The sequence below is a fragment of the Bufo gargarizans genome, chromosome 5 (genome assembly GCF_014858855.1).
Source record: "Bufo gargarizans isolate SCDJY-AF-19 chromosome 5, ASM1485885v1, whole genome shotgun sequence".
Taxonomy (NCBI): domain Eukaryota; kingdom Metazoa; phylum Chordata; class Amphibia; order Anura; family Bufonidae; genus Bufo; species Bufo gargarizans.
In genome coordinates, this window is record NC_058084.1 from 236,682,672 (window position 1) to 236,698,761 (window position 16,090).

Genomic DNA, 16,090 nt, shown 5'->3' on the forward strand with positions numbered 1-16,090 from the left:
GCATGGGACTGCTGCAGCCAAACATTATCCTGAGTGAGATAAGGACGGCGATTCCAGACTGACAGTATAAAATTTTCATTCCTACCAATCGGAACGCTAGGGCTGGTGACAAAGGGAATCCCCTCGATTAGTCGGCACTGATCTGTAGTGATCAAGGCAGAAAGGCTTAAAACAGCCAGGATGAGCTTTTGTTCAATGCTGCCACTTAGTGCTAGAGGGCGACTTTCAACCAAAACAGGTGATCGCGTGCAAAGTTTCTATGCCCCATGTGATCACCAGTATGCATGCAGGACTATGGGAAAGCGATCCTTCCCATGACGTACATGTATGTACTAAAGCAGGCCGAGGTCAAGCCTGATTATCCAGACAGACTCAAGACTAAGCAAGGGGAGCAACACTGGATGTATACTAGTAAATCAGGTGTTGCAGTAGAAGCAAAAGTTGGTAATTACCTATGTAGCAGGCGTTAAAGCAACTCCTTAACACATAAGCGTATAGCTCTGGCTTAGTATGTTAACCCACGGATGTTGGCTCTTGCGAGATCTATATGTCTGCTGTACTTACAGATACTGTTTATAGTGATAAAGGCAGACAACTTAACTCTGAGTTTTCAATTACTTTCTCAAGACACCAAAAAGTTAAAACACATCATTCACTGATCAAACATTCTGTCATGTTCAATGAAAATGTACAGCGAATTATAAAGTGCCATCCATTATCCGAGAAATATGGAATAAAAATGCAAAAAATACCATGCATTAGCAATTACTCTTTGCATTTATGAGCATATAAATGTTACTGTTAGAAGGCAGTGTCACGCACAGCTTTTTATGGCAGTTTAGTGATGCAGTTTTGAGCCAAACAGGACAAAAAAAAGGACCCAGCTGTCTTTCCTCTATAGTTCTCATTACCTTCCAAACCACTTCTGGATTTTGCTCGAAAACTGCTACAAAAAGCCGTGTATGACGCCACCCAAAAGAGTATTCACTCATAGGTTTTAGTTGCGTTTGTCAGCACTGTGGCATTTGTAGGCAGTTTTTGTACATGGCTTTTGGTACCATTTAGCTTACTAACGCCAGCTCCAGATGTTAGCTGAAACAGAGGATTATAAATTATGAAAGGCAGGACATATTTTTCCTTTTGACTTTTTTTTATTATTTTTTTATTTAAACGCAGCATGTTGAAGTACTGGAATTCATATTTGAAGGAATTTAAAAGCATTATTAGACATTATAATTATTTAAAGGCATTTTTATTTTCTTCTCTAGAGGGAAACAAGGACAACACTAAAAGCTATTTAAAAAGAAACTGTTTATATAGTGCTTTATAGCGGTAAAAATCTAGAAGACCATAAACATCTTGTGTCTCATCATGGTAGAATTAGAGCATCCAGCAAGTCTAAGTGGGAAGCAGTTATAGGTCATGTATCCACAGAGGAATGGGATGAAGTTCTTATGGTCCAGGAGAAAACTGGTACTAAAAGCTTATTTATCTACAGATAGGATTCCTAAATATTGTCTGAATAGACAAGATATCTGTCCCAAATGTTAGAACCAGGCATGTTCCAAAACTTGATATGGCAATGTCCATATATTTAAGGCTAGTGAGTTCAGGTAATTAGATTTTTGAATGACCTCTTGAGAATCCCACCCCCTCTGACCCCATTGATTTGCCTTGGGCTTACAGATGTATTTCTGGTATGTCCCCTCACTCCTAGATGCTGCAGAAGATGCTTATTTTTTTTTTTTGGGGGGGGGGGGGGGGGGCTAGAAAGCCGATAGCTAGACATTGAGTGAATTATAAAAAAATGTAAATAGGGACTGTCACTCACGTCTATGTGTACCATATGGAACAGCAACTGTTTATTAAATACATATAATCCGTAGGAAATGTGACAATAAAAATAAAATACAAATAAAATGACAAAGCACTAGGTAACTCTAAATGGATCCAAATGGTGGGTCACACAGTGGCTTCAATGGTTTGTGCCCATAGTGATGGCTAGTTTAGACATAATTCTAAAATATGGTAATTATACATCTAAAAGGGAAACCTAAATTGACAATGTCGCTAAAAGGAAGAGTGTAGATCGCAGTATGTATCTCCCTTAAACCACACGGAAAGTCTCTTTTATTAGCTATAGAGAAGAGGGAGGTCCAGATAGTTGAGTGGAAGGAGCCCCCTCTGGATTCTAGGAATACCATTTCGCAAAGGCAAAAATGTATTCCTAAAATAAAAATAAAAAAAAAGTCCAGATGTTCAACTTAAAAAAAGTTAGTCCAAAAGGTGCACAGTTTTGACTTTGAGTCTTACCAGTGTTGTTTTCTCAAAGCCGGTGACCACCACCGGCCACATCAGGCAGTGCTGCTGCTCACCACGATGTCAGTCTCCACGACTGCTCACCGGCGTCCTTGCTTGCCACTGGCTGTCACGTGAGAAGAGACTTTCTGCTGCCGTCTCCAAATTGAAAGTAGACGATACTGGAGACATAGAACTTCGGAACGCTCCTTTTTTTTTATAGGCAGTCCATAAAAAGATATGACTCTGTGTTCCAATAGATGAAAAAGTGCAGGGGTGAATCACGCCAAATGATTTACTCCTGCACTTTTCCATCTATTGGAACACCGAGTCATATCTTTTTATGGACCGACTATATAAAAAAAAAAAAAAAAAAAAGTGTTCCGAAGTTCTATGTCTCCAGTATAGTCTACTTTCAATTTGGAGACGGCAGCGGAAAGTCTCTTCTCACGACTCTTGCCCCGGACCACGTGACAGCCAGTGGCAAGCAAGGACGCCGGTGAGCAGTCGTGGAGACTTCAATTAAAGGAAATTGTGGAGTCCGCACACCTTTGTATTATGGTGGGTGCTCGTAGAGGACTTCAGTCGTAGAGTATATTAAGATAATCCACGGCACACCATTCACTTTTGCTTTGCAAATTTATTATAAACTACAAAAAGGTATTCACAAGATTTGTAAATATATAACTGGTCGCGCCATGATTGTAATATGAACATAAATCACATGTATTTTTTGGCCATGAAGTGTCCCAACGTTTCGGTCCTGTCAGAGACCTTTCTCAAGGGATCTGTAGAGGAGTTTAATTATAAAAATTATTGTTAACGTCTCAATATGGCGACCATAGTATACTATTCACATATGGTAGATAAGAGAACAATAAAGAAATAAGAGGAATATATATATATATATATATATATATATATATATATATATATACACATACATACACACATATACAGGTCCTTCTCAAAAAATTAGCATATTGTGATAAAGTTCATTATTTTCTGTGATGTACTGATAAACATTAGACTTTCAAATATTTTAGATTCATTACACACCAACTGAAGCAGTTCAAGCCTTTTATTGTTTTAATATTGATGATTTTGGCATACAGCTCATGAAAACCCAAAATTCCTATCTAAAAAAATTAGCATATCATGAAAAGGTTCTCTAAACGAGCTATTAACCTAATCATCTGAATCAACTAATTAACTCTAAACACCTGCAAAAGATTCCTGAGGCTTTTAAAAACTCCCAGCCTGGTTCATTACTTAACCGCAATCATGGGTAAGACTGCCGGCCTGACTGCTGTCCAGAAGGCCATCATTGACACCCTCAAGCAAGAGGGTAAGACACAGAAAGAAATTTCTGAACGAATAGGCTGTTCCCAGAGTGCTGTATCAAGGCACCTCAGTGGGAAGTCTGTGGGAAGGAAAAAGTGTGGCAGAAAACGCTGCACAACGAGAAGAGGTGACCGGACCCTGAGGAAGATTGTGGAGAAGGACCGATTCCAGACCTTGGGGGACCTGCGGAAGCAGTGGACTGAGTCTGGAGTAGAAACATCCAGAGCCACCGTGTACAGGCGTGTGCAGGAAATGGGCTACAGGTGCCGCATTACCCAGGTCAAGCCACTTTTGAACCAGAAATAGCGGCAGAAGCGCCTGACCTGGGCTATAGAGAAGCAGCACTGGACTGTTGCTCAGTGGTCCAAAGTACTTTTTTCGGATGAAAGCAAATTTTGCATGTCATTCGGAAATCAAGGTGCCAGAGTCTGGGGGAAGACTGGGGAGAGGGAAATGCCAAAATGCCTGAAGTCCAGTGTCAAGTACCCACAGTCAGTGATGGTCTGGGGTGCCATGTCAGCTGCTGGTGTTGGTCCACTGTGTTTTATCAAGGGCAGGGTCAATGCAGCTAGCTATCAGGAGATTTTGGAGCACTTCATGCTTCCATCTGCTGAAAAGCTTTATGGAGATGAAGATTTCATTTTTCAGCACGACCTGGCACCTGCTCACAGTGCCAAAACCACTGGTAAGGCCCCTTTCACACGGGCGACTTTTCCGTGCGGGTGCGATCCGTGCGGCGAACGTATGGCACCCGCACTAAATCCTGACCCATTCATTTCTATGGGGCTGTGCACATGAGCGATGTTTTTAACGCATCACTTGTGCGTTCAGTTGAAATCGCAGCATGCTCTATATTTTCCGATTTTGACGTGACGCAAGCCCCATAGAAGTGAATGGGGTGTGTGAAAATCGGATGGCATCCGCAAGCAAGTACGGATGCCGTGCGATTTGCACGCATGGTTGCTAGGAGACCATCGGGATGGAGACCCGATCATTATTATTTTCCCTTATAACATGGTTATAAGGGAAAATAATAGCATTCTGAATACAGAATGCATAGTAAACCAGCGCTAGAGGGGTTAAAAAAAATAAAAAATAATTTAACTCACCTTAGTCCACTTGCTCGCGAAGCCCGGAATCTCCTTGTGCCTCCTCTGCTGATGAACAGGACCTGGGGTGAGCTGCTCCATTAAGTATCGGTTAAGGACCTTTGATGACGTCACTCCGGTCATCACATGGTACGTCACATGATCTTTTACCATGGTGATTCACCATGGTAAAAGATCATGTGACGACCGGAGTGACGTCATCGAAGGTCCTTAATCGATATTTAATGGAGCAGCTCACCCCAGGTCCTGTTCATCAGCAGCGGAGACACAAGGAGATGCCGGCTTCGCGAGCAAGTGGACTAAGGTGAGTTAAATTATTTATTTATTTTTTGTAACCCCTCTAGCGCTGGTTTACTATGCATTCTGTATTCAGAATGCTATTATTTTCCCTTATAATCATGTTATAAGGGAAAATAATACAATCTTCAGAACATCAATCCCAAGCCCGAACTTCTATGAAGAAGTTCGGGTTTGGGTACCAAACATGCGCGATTTTTCTCACGCGAGTGCAACGCATGACAATGTTTTGCACTTGCGCAGAAAAAAAAAAATCGCGCATTTTCCCGCAACGCACCCGGCTCTTATCCAGGCAAAAAAAATGACGCCCGTGTGAAAGAGGCCTAAATGGTTTACTGACCATGGTATTACTGTGCTCAATTGGCCTGCCAACTCTCCTGACCTGAACCCCATAGAGAATCTGTGAGATATTGGGAAGAGAAAGTTGAGAGACGCAAGACCCAACACTCTGGATGAGCTTAAGGCCGCTATCGAAGCATCCTGGGCCTCCATAACACCTCAGCAGTGCCACAGGCTGATTGCCTCCATGCCACGCCGCATTGAAGCAGTCATTACTGCAAGAGGATTCCCGACCAAGTATTGAGTGCATAACTGAACATAATTATTTGAAGGTTGACTTTTTTTGTATTAAAAAACACTTTTCTTTTATTGGTCGGATGAAATATGCAAAATTTTTTAGATAGGAAATTTGGGTTTTCATGAGCTGTATGCCAAAATCATCAATATTAAAACAATAAAAGGCTTGAACTACTTCAGTTGGTGTGTAATGAATCTAAAATAAATGAAAGTCTAATGTTTATCAGTACATTACAGAAAATAATGAACTTTATCACAATATGCTAATTTTTTTAGAAGTACCTGTATATGTGCATATGCATATATCTGCACATACACACATGCATGCATATCCACATACACGTAAATACATCAAGTCTCAGATTTATGGCATTAGAAAGGAGAAAGTAGAATGTGGGTAAAGTAAGAGGGATATAGTAGGGATATAAGACTGGTTGTGCAGGTACTGTCTCTGATAAGGGGGAGAACATGATGATCAGGGCTACAGCATGAATCACAATTCATCAATGGGATATAGAGTTAAGTCAGAATCTATGTGGTAGACAAGTCTGGTAAGTGTGAGGCAAAATATCTATAAGTAACGCGAAGAGCAGGTTGAATATAGGTATATAGCGTATGACTATGTGGTATATAGTATATAGACTCACCGTGGCCGGGTAGCAATTGGCATGATCGAGGCGCTATGTACGTCTGTGTCTGTTTGTATTTAAAGCCGAGGGGCCGGAAATCATGTGGGCGCTGTGACCTCTATCCGAGTTCAATGGGTCACATGATCGCCAGTGACGTCATGTGAGCCACGTCACCGCAGGCCACGGTGTGCGCATGCGCGCTGGTATTGAGACGGAGGAATAAAGAATGGCTTATGCTAGGGATGTGTGACAAGTTATACCCTGAAAAAGGGGGTAATAAGTAGGGGGTCAGTCTGCTAGTTGATTTGAAAGAAGGAAAGAGAGTTATATGAAGGATATTGAGGATATTTTAAATGTATATAATTTTATGCTGGCCCTTTAGTTGAAAAGAATGGGAGAAATATATTGAGTAGAAAGGGGTCTCATACATATGTAAATAAAATAATTTGGAGCATAACTGAACAATTGCTTTGATTTTCATTATGCTAAAATATAAGGAGTCAAACAATAAAAAATAAAAATCGCTCTTCGCGTTACTTATAGATATTTTGCCTCACACTTACCAGACTTGTCTACCAGATAGATTCTGACTTAACTCTATATCCCATTGATGAATTGTGATTCATGCTGTAGCCCTGATCATCATGTTCTCGACCTTATCAGAGACAGTACCTGCACAACCAGTCTTATATCCCTACTATATCCCTCTTACTTTACCCACCTTCTACTTTCTCCTTGCTAATGCCATAAATCTGAGACTTGATGTATTTACGTGTATGTGGATATGCATGCATGTGTGTATGTGCAGATATATGCACATATATATGTATATATATATAATTCCTCTTATTTCTTTATTGTTCTCTTATCTACCATATGTGAATAGTATACTATGGTCGCCATATTGAGACGTTAACAATTTTTATAATTAAACTCCTCTACAGATCCCTTGAGAAAGGTCTCTGACAGGACCGAATCTTTGGGACACTTCATGGCCAAAAAATACATGTGATTTATGTTCATATTACAATCATGGCGCGACCAGTTATATATTTACAAATCTTGTGAATACCTTTTTGTAGTTATAATAAATTTGCAAAGAAAAAGTGAATGGTGTGCCGTGGATTATCTTAATATAATACAGTCGTGGAGACTGACATCGTGGTGAGCAGCAGCACTGCCTGATGTGGTACGTAGCTAACAGTCACCGGCTTTGAGAAAACAACACTGGTAAGACGCAAAGTACCATTCACCAAATAGGATATAACATCAGTATAGAACCATTCTACTATTTTCACCTGACCAAAAAGGTCCATATCCAATTAATAAAGTCTATACCCTGTATCATCAGTCTATACTCTGTATCATCTGACTAAGTCCATTCCTTGCACGATTTCATTAACAAAGTCCAAACTGTGCACCTTTGGACTAACTTTTTCAAGTTGAACATCTGGACTTTTTTTAGGAATACATTTTTGCCTTTGCAAAACGGTATTCCCAGAATCCAGAGGGGGCTCATTCCACTCAACTATCTGGACCTCCCTCTTCTCTATAGCTAATAAAAAGGGACTTTCCATGCGGTTTAAGGGAGATACATACTGCGATCTACACTCTTTCTTTTAGCGACATTATCAATTTACGTTTCCCTTTTTAGGTATATAATTACCATATTTTTGAATTATGTCTGGACTAGCCATCACTATGGGCACAAACCATTGAAGCCACTGTGTGACCCACAATTTGGATCCATTTAGAGTTACCTAGTGTTTTAGGTCATTGTATTTGTATTTGTATAATTTTAGGGCTCTTTCACATCTGCGTTCTTTTCTTCCGGCATAGAGTTCCGTTTCGGGGCTCTATGCAGGAAGAATCCTGATCAGTTTTATCCTAATGCATTCTGAATGGAGTGAAATCCGTTCAGGATGCATCAGGATGTCTTCAGTTCCGGAACGGAACGTTTTTTGGCCGGAGAAAATACCGCAGCATGCTGCGCTTTTTGCTCTGGCCAAAAATCCTGAAGACTTGCCGCAAGGCCGGATCTGGAATTAATGCCCTTTGAAAGGCATTGATCCGGCCTTAAGCTAAACGTCGTTTCGGCGCATTGCTGGATCCGACGTTTAGCTTTTTCTGAATGGTTACCATGGCTGCCGGGACGCTAAAGTCCTGGCAGCCATGGTAAAGTGTAGCGGGGAGCAGCATACTTATGCGGCTCCCGGGGCGCTCCAGAGTGACGTCGGGGCGCCCCACGCACATGGATGACGTGATCGCATGGCACGTCATCCATGCGCATAGGGCGCTCTGACGTCACTCTGGAGCGCCCCGGGAGCCGCACGGACTGTAAGTATACCGCTCCCCGCTCCTACTATGGCAACCAGGACTTTAATAGCGTCCTGGGTGCCATAGTAACACTGAAAGCATTTTGAAGACGGATCAGTCTTCAAATGCTTTCAGTACACTTGCGTTTTTCCGGATCCGGCGTGTAATTCCGGCAAGTGGAGTACACGCCGGATCCGGACAACGCAAGTGTGAAAGAGGCCTTATTCTTATTATTGTCACATTTCCTACGGATTATATGTATTTAATAAACAGTTACTGTTCCATATAGTACACATAGACGTGAGTGACAGTCTTATTTACACTTTTGCTATTTTTTTTCTTTCTGAAAGGGTGATCAGTATAGACTAGAGCACCTCTCCCACACTGAGAAGGCAGTGAGCTATTCACACTAATAACATTAAGTGAATTATGTTATTTCAACGTGCACCGACCCAAACTGACTGAATCGTAGTATTTTATGATGCAGTCAGTTCCTATCTGATCGCAGGTCTATTGTTTTGTATTCACATCAGCAGTACAATAGACCTGCATTTCAGACAGGAATTGACAGGAGATGCACCCGACACACAGAGCGCGTTTTCCAGACTGGGACACGGTCATGTGAGTCAGCCCTAAACCTGACAAGAGAAGGCTGACCAACAAAACTCTCAGACCAGACAAGGATTGCATTAATCAGAAATTCAAAGCTCGCAACAAGCATACGGTGCTCCAAAGACCCACAGCAGAGATGGGTGTATCTGCCCATAGCACCACTATTATAAGCCATACACTAAAAAGTGCGGGGCTTTATGGAAGAGTGGCACAGTCTGCGCTCCCCCCGCACAGCGTCATTGGTTGCTACAGTCGTGCCCCCACCCCCTCAGTGTCATCAACTTACGTTTCCAGCAGGGGCGCCACCGACACTTCATTGTTCTACACTGCTCTGGGCCTGACATAACACAGCACGTCAGGTCACGGCGTGCATACGTCAGTGCAGAGCGGGACCATGGACGTGCTGTGGAGTGTCCAGAGGCCCCCTGCTGGAAAGGTGAGTATTCCAAGTCCACTGCGGACCAGCAGGAGACCACGGAGCGGGAGTAATAGCAAGCACTTCACTCCCGCTCCGTGGTCACATGACAAACAAATCCTTGATGCAAAAAATTTGAATCGAAGATTTTTTTTTTGTGTCTAATTAATAGAGTACTCGTTGCAGACCTAGTCCGCATAGATAAAAAAAATAAACACACAGAAGTGAGCCATCACACAATGTAGGAAGACAAAAATGTTTATTACATTTTTTATATCTACTAAAGGCATTTTACGCTACTAAAGTAAAATAACAACCAAACTAAGAAAAAAAAAAAAACTACCAGTATCCATAAGGAGAAAGGTTACTCGCAACACTTCCATTTTATTAGTAGGAATATCCTACTTAAGTGGCCCTAGGTGGTCTACAGGCAAAGATGGAGGAGGCTGGGAGGAAGGGGCTCCTCCTTCAGAAAAACTTTTTTTTTTAGCAGTTTGTTGAAATTCTTGCAGATTATCTATAGAGCACATTTTATTATATCTATATTTTTTATGCCTTTTAAAGGGGTTGTCTCACTTCAGAAAATGGCATGTATCATGTAGAGAAAGCTAATACAAGCCACTTTCTAATGTATTGTTATAGTCTATTTTGCTTCTTTTGCTGGCTTCATTCATTTTTTCATTGGATCGTACACTGCTCGTTTCTATGGTTGCGACCACCCTGCAATTCGGCAGCGGTGGTCGTCCTTGCACACTGTGGGAAAGATGATAATTACTTACCGGTAATTGGATTTTCCATTTAGCCTCCACAACGGCACTAAGCAGGAGGATACAACGTGGAAAACAATCATTAAAAAGCCTCCTCCCCTTTTCCTTCTCCAGTAAGTATCCGAGAAACTCAAGATTATGCTGAATAGGTATATTTATTTATACTTCCTTTATCTGATGAATAGGTATAGAACATAGTAACAAAAAGACAACAAAGGATTATTAACAAATCAACATAAGTTTGGGTGGGAAATCCTAGTGCCGTTGTGGAGGCTAAATGGAAAATCCAATTACCGGTAAGCAATTATCTTTCCCATACTCCTCCCCAACAGCACTAAGCGGGAGGATTAACAGAGGAAACAAAAAAGTTTAGGGAAAGGGCCACTGCAGACAAAGAAAGGTCCCTATTAGAGATAACATCCAGTCTGTAGTGTTTGAAGAAAGTACTTGGATTGGAGCAGGTGGCAGCCGGACATATCTAGCCCAGGAAAGCAGAGGCACCTTCCGCCCAGGAGGTACAAATTGCTCTAGTTGAATGGGTTTTTAACTCCAAGTGAGGAGTAGCATCCCTCTCTGTATATGCCATGGCAATGATCATCTAATCCAGTGGGAAATAGTAATTTTTGAAGCCTCTTGACCTTTGTTTTTTCCTGCATACTGGACTTTCTTATGTCCTTAGTGGCTTCAAGATAAGTGAAAAAGCACCTCCCGACGTCTAGATTATGGTACTGAATCTACTTGTCGGACCTGGCCCGTGGACAGAAGGTAGGTAATTAAATTTCCTGCTGACAACGGAAGGCTCGTGTTTTAAAACTATTCAGTCATCTAGAATGGTTAGATATGGTGGACGGCAAGATAAGGCCTGGATCTCTCCCACTCTCCTAGCCGAAGTGATGGCAATTAAAAAAAGGTGTCTTTAGGGAAAGTAACCTAATAGGGATCTCAGAGGTTCAAAAGGAGGATCCACAAGTACAAAAAGTACTAGATTAAGGTCCCAGGGAGGCACCGTAGATCTAACTGCTGTGTTTAACCTATGGGCACCCTTAAAGAAACGCCTGATTAAAGCTAACTTTTTTTTCCAGGAAAGCACTGAGGGACGCTACCTGGACTTTCAGAGCAATGACCCTTAATCAGTCTTCAGTAGCAAGTCAAGAATTATTATTTTTGGTGAAACGGTGCAAAGCATTCCAGATCCTAAGATAAATCTTAGCTGTGACAGGCCTCCTACTATTTAGTAGGGAGTTAATAACTGCGTCTGACAATCCTTTGGCTCTCAAGATGGAACGTTCAACATCCATGCTGTCAGATTCAACTGGCACACATCCGGATGTTGGACCGGGCCCTGAAGAAAGAGGTCCGGAATCTGAGGGAGAAACCAGAACTTCCCGCATGAGATGTTTAGTAGAAAGGGGAACCATGTTCGTTTGGGCCAATATCGGGCTATCAGGATTACCCGGCATTTGTCCTCCATTATTTTTGTCAAGACTCTGGGACTCGACCTAGAATGCATCTACTCTTAGTGGTCTGTCCTCGAAAGGTTGGGAGTAGAAATGATCTACCTGTCTGTTTACTCTGCAGGAAAAGAGGTCCAGGACTGGAATTTCCCATCTGTCGCATATTAACCGAAATATCATTTTGTTCAAGGACCACTCTCCTGATTTTAGAGGTTTTCTGCTCAGAAAATCTGCCAGAGCGTTTTCTTTTCCTTTCAGATGAAACGCTGAAATTAAGTTTGTGTAGTTTTGGGCCCAGGAGAATAACGAACTCTGTCCGACATAGTTTTATGCTTTTTGTGCCGCCCTGTTTGTTTATATAGGCTACAGTTGTTCTGTTGTCGGACAGAATCTTCACATCTCTGTGATGGATGTCTGGGCGAAAGGCTTTTAAGGCCATGATCTTTGTAAAAACTCGGGGAGCAGAAGAAAGAATGAAAGGGAGGACTTGAAGTTGTAGGTGGGTTGGGCGATTTCCTGTGTAAAGGGGTTGTCCAGGTTCAGAGCTGAACCCGGACATACCCTTCTTTTCCCCCAGGCACCCCCCTGAGACTAGCAGTGGAGCATCTCATGCTCCGATGCGCTCCCTTGCCCATGTCACCGGGCTTCCTGGCAGCCCCATGGAGAGCCCCGGTATGTCACCGGATCTCCAAAAAAATGCCTTTGCCCGCGATTTAGCTCAGGGCAAAGGAGAGCAACGGAGCATGAACTGCTCCGATGCTCAAGTCAGGGGGGCTGCCAGGGGGAAAATTGAGTTATGTCCGGGTTCAGCTCTGAACCCGGACAACCCCTTTAATAAGAACCTCTTTTGAGGGGAAGGGGGGGAATTCTATTTGGTAACCATAACGTATTAGACGTAGAATCCAGGGAGATTTTGAAATCCCTTCCCAAGCTAAAAGAAAATTATTTAGTCTTCCCTCTACCGCTTCCCTGGCATTATTGATTTGTCAGGGTTAACTAATAAACCCCTACCTCTGCCCCTTGAGGGCTGCCAGAAGCCTTTTCTTTTTTTGGTCAGTCCTGCCCTTTCCTTGGGTACGAAAGGAGCGGCGATGTTAAAAAGATCTGGATACTGTTGGGAAGCCTATCAGATGCCTTGTCTAGGATGTCATCTAATACTGATCCAAAGAGCCTGTCCCCCTCGCAGGGAATACGACATAGCTTGCTTTTAGAAGTGTTGTACCCAGACCAGGACCTTAGCCAAATAGACCTTCTGGCAGAGTTCGACAGGGCCGCTGATCTGTAAGAAAGCTTGACTAAGTCAGCCAAGGCATCTGATAAGAAATTAGTAGCTTGCTTCAACACTGGTAGGGAGACCAGGATATTCTCTTCAGAAGTACCTGCAAGTAAATGTTCCTCTGACTGAGATAGCCATAAAGACAGGGTCCTGGCAGTGTAGGTAGCAGCAATACTGGGCCTTAAAATGGAGGCACATGTTTCCCAAAATTTTTAACAGGGGTTTCTTTATGTGGCCAGCAAGCGTTTTTTTTACAGATGGCACACTTTCTTTAATGAAGGTTCCCCACTTTTGCTGCGTCCGCACTGCAATAAAAAAAAAAAAAATAATTTTAAGAAGAGCTTCTGAGTAATTGATTTATAGATGACCTATCATCGGTCCAACCATTGTGAACTAAGTATTATGACATATACAGCGGCGCCCAGGGATCTCACTGCACTTACTATTATCCCTGGGCACCGCTCCGTTCTCCGGTATGTTCGGGGGCTTGGTTATAGTAGGCGGAGTCTGCCCTTGCTCTGCTGGGTGTCTCCTTCTCCTAGGCTGTAGCTCAGGCCAATAGCAGCACAGAGCTCACAGCCTGAGCTCTGTGCTGCGATTGGCCAGCGCTACAGCCTAGGACAGTGATGGCGAACCTATGTCACGGGTGCCAGAGGCAGCACTCAGAGCCCTCTCTGTGGGCACCCACACTCTGGAAAAGTCTATGGTGTACCAATATGCCTTAGACTTTTCTTGCCATTCAGCAGCACAGGGCGCACTTTGAACAGCACAGGCAGTGCACTGAATGTAGGCAGGATATTGAAATAAATGATAAAGTACATGGAAGATATTCTATATTGGACTGTAGTATTCAAGGTAAATTGCTGTAGTATTTGCGATAAATAAGTGGGTTTATGTTGCAATTTGGGCACTCAGTCTGTAAAAGGTTCGCCATCACTGGCCTAGGAGAAGGAGACGCCCAGCAGAACAAGGGCAGACTCCGCCTACTATAACCAAGTCCCCGAACATACCGGAGGACATATCAGGCGAACGGAGCAGCACCCAGGGATAATAGTAAGTGCAGTGAGATCCCTGGGCGACGCTGTGTATGTCATGATACCTAGTTCACAATGTTTGGACCGATGAAAGTTCCTCTTTAAGTGGGAATCTTCACCATGAAAACCTCAATGGTGTAGAAAATAAAATTGCAAACAAAGATGCATCCATAAGGAGGAGGCTTACCAAGCTTAGGGCCTTTGGACATTTCAGCAGGCAGGGACATGGCTGCTCCAACACCCAGATGCTTCCACGCTGATGAGCAACGCCATTCTTTGTCCGGCTGGCATTATCTAGTACTTCCACATCACGTGGTACAGTGCGCACGCCGACGCAGGCGCCCTTTGTGGACCTATTCTCACGAGACTCCAGCCCTGAGTCTCCTAATGCCGACTTCCTCCTTTAGCAGCCCCGCATGGAGGCACAGTATCACACAGGGCTACCTACGATTCACAGGGCTTATGCCTAGACGTCAGAAGGGCCTGTATCTTGCCCCGGATACCGGAGCCCTGCTGCAGCCCCCCTGACACACTTAGTCAGCAAAACGGACGGACCCAGAAAAGGCTGAGCGACATCTTTCCAAAGCAAGAGGGAACCCCTGCTATGTTCTCCACTTCATCCTGGAGGGACAGGAAACAACTGCAGAAGGTAAAGGGGAGGCGGCTTTTTAATGATTGTTTTCTGTCCCTGGGAGGCAGGGTATCCTCAGTACCGTTGGGGAGGCGTATGGAAAAAAGCGTTGTATCATATAGTGTGCAAGCACGGCCACCACTGCTTGATTACAGGGTGGTCGTAAACCAAGGAAACAAGCAGAGTATAATGTGATAGAAAAATGAATCCAGCCAGCAAATGAGGCACTATGGATAATAACAATACATTAGTAAGTGCCTGGTATTTTCAACATGATAAATGCCACTCACTAAAGTAAGACAACCCCTTCAAGGTTTAGTGGACTTATCAAAGCACAACATACTAGCTATAGTTAGAACTTACCAGACAGGTAGGCAACTTTCTCCTTTAATACAGGTAACACTTCCATAGCTTTCAAGGTCTCATTTCTTTGAATTCCTAAAAGAAAAACATAACATTAAAACCATATGCTTCATAACTTGTTCATCCCTCTTTAGCAGATATGCAGTTCTTATGTAATTTAAAACCACCAAAGTCAGCCATGTCACGGAAATTACATTTCTGATCAGCGATAACTTAACAAAAATTTCAATTCCAAATTAAGGGTACAATTTGATTCAATGCCATACAACTTCCAGTCACAGTCTAAAAAGGTGCATTATTTTCCTTTTACAACAGTCACTGTACATGTAGATAACATTATACATAGTTACTAATTGGAAAAATATATATAAAAATGGATGCAGGCAGTGACTCCCCTTTTCTTATTTGCAGGGTAGTAAATTGGCTACTGAATGTTGGTATTTGCTGCATACTGAAATCAATGAGTTCCATGTAGACTTGCAGAGTTTAGCAGCTCATGCTATATTGCAGTGAAAGAACTTTATAGCAGAACTTGGTGGTGTGACCCACCAAAAGATGCTGGGTAGTAATTAAGGGGACTGCAATATCTGTATGGACAGCAGGGAGATAAAGAGGTTGTTGCATAATTAAATAAATTAAAGGGGTTATCCAAGACTATTAAATGTCCCCCATATGCTAGGCCCCTCACACTGAATATACTTACCTCGCTCCTCTCCTGGTCTCCGCACAGCCGCTGCTGCTTCTCAATGTGCGTGGATGAAAACATTCGGTGCCGCGGGGGGGGGGGGGGATATTAGCCAATGGCAGGCTGGGATGGGGACAAGCCTCCCTAGCATCGCGGGTGACACTAGGGAGGCTAATCCACACCTGCCATTGGCTACCACTCTCCCTTACACCAGATGTTTTCATCCACGCAGGGGGAGAAGCAGCGGCGGTGCAGAGAATTCGGAGCGGCGTAGGGAGTGGGGA

General features: G+C 43.1%; 1 protein-coding gene across 4 annotated transcripts in view; it reads right to left on the bottom strand.

Moving 5' to 3' along the window:
* Nucleotides 1-16,090, bottom strand: part of TRIO (trio Rho guanine nucleotide exchange factor) — a 584,493-nt gene that overhangs the window by 519,854 nt on the left and 48,549 nt on the right. For all 4 annotated transcript variants that reach the window (XM_044293534.1, XM_044293537.1, XM_044293535.1 and 1 more), the window contains exon 2: nucleotides 15,122-15,196. In XM_044293534.1, the coding sequence (XP_044149469.1) occupies nucleotides 15,122-15,196 (75 nt within the window). The remainder of the gene's footprint in view (nucleotides 1-15,121; nucleotides 15,197-16,090) is intronic.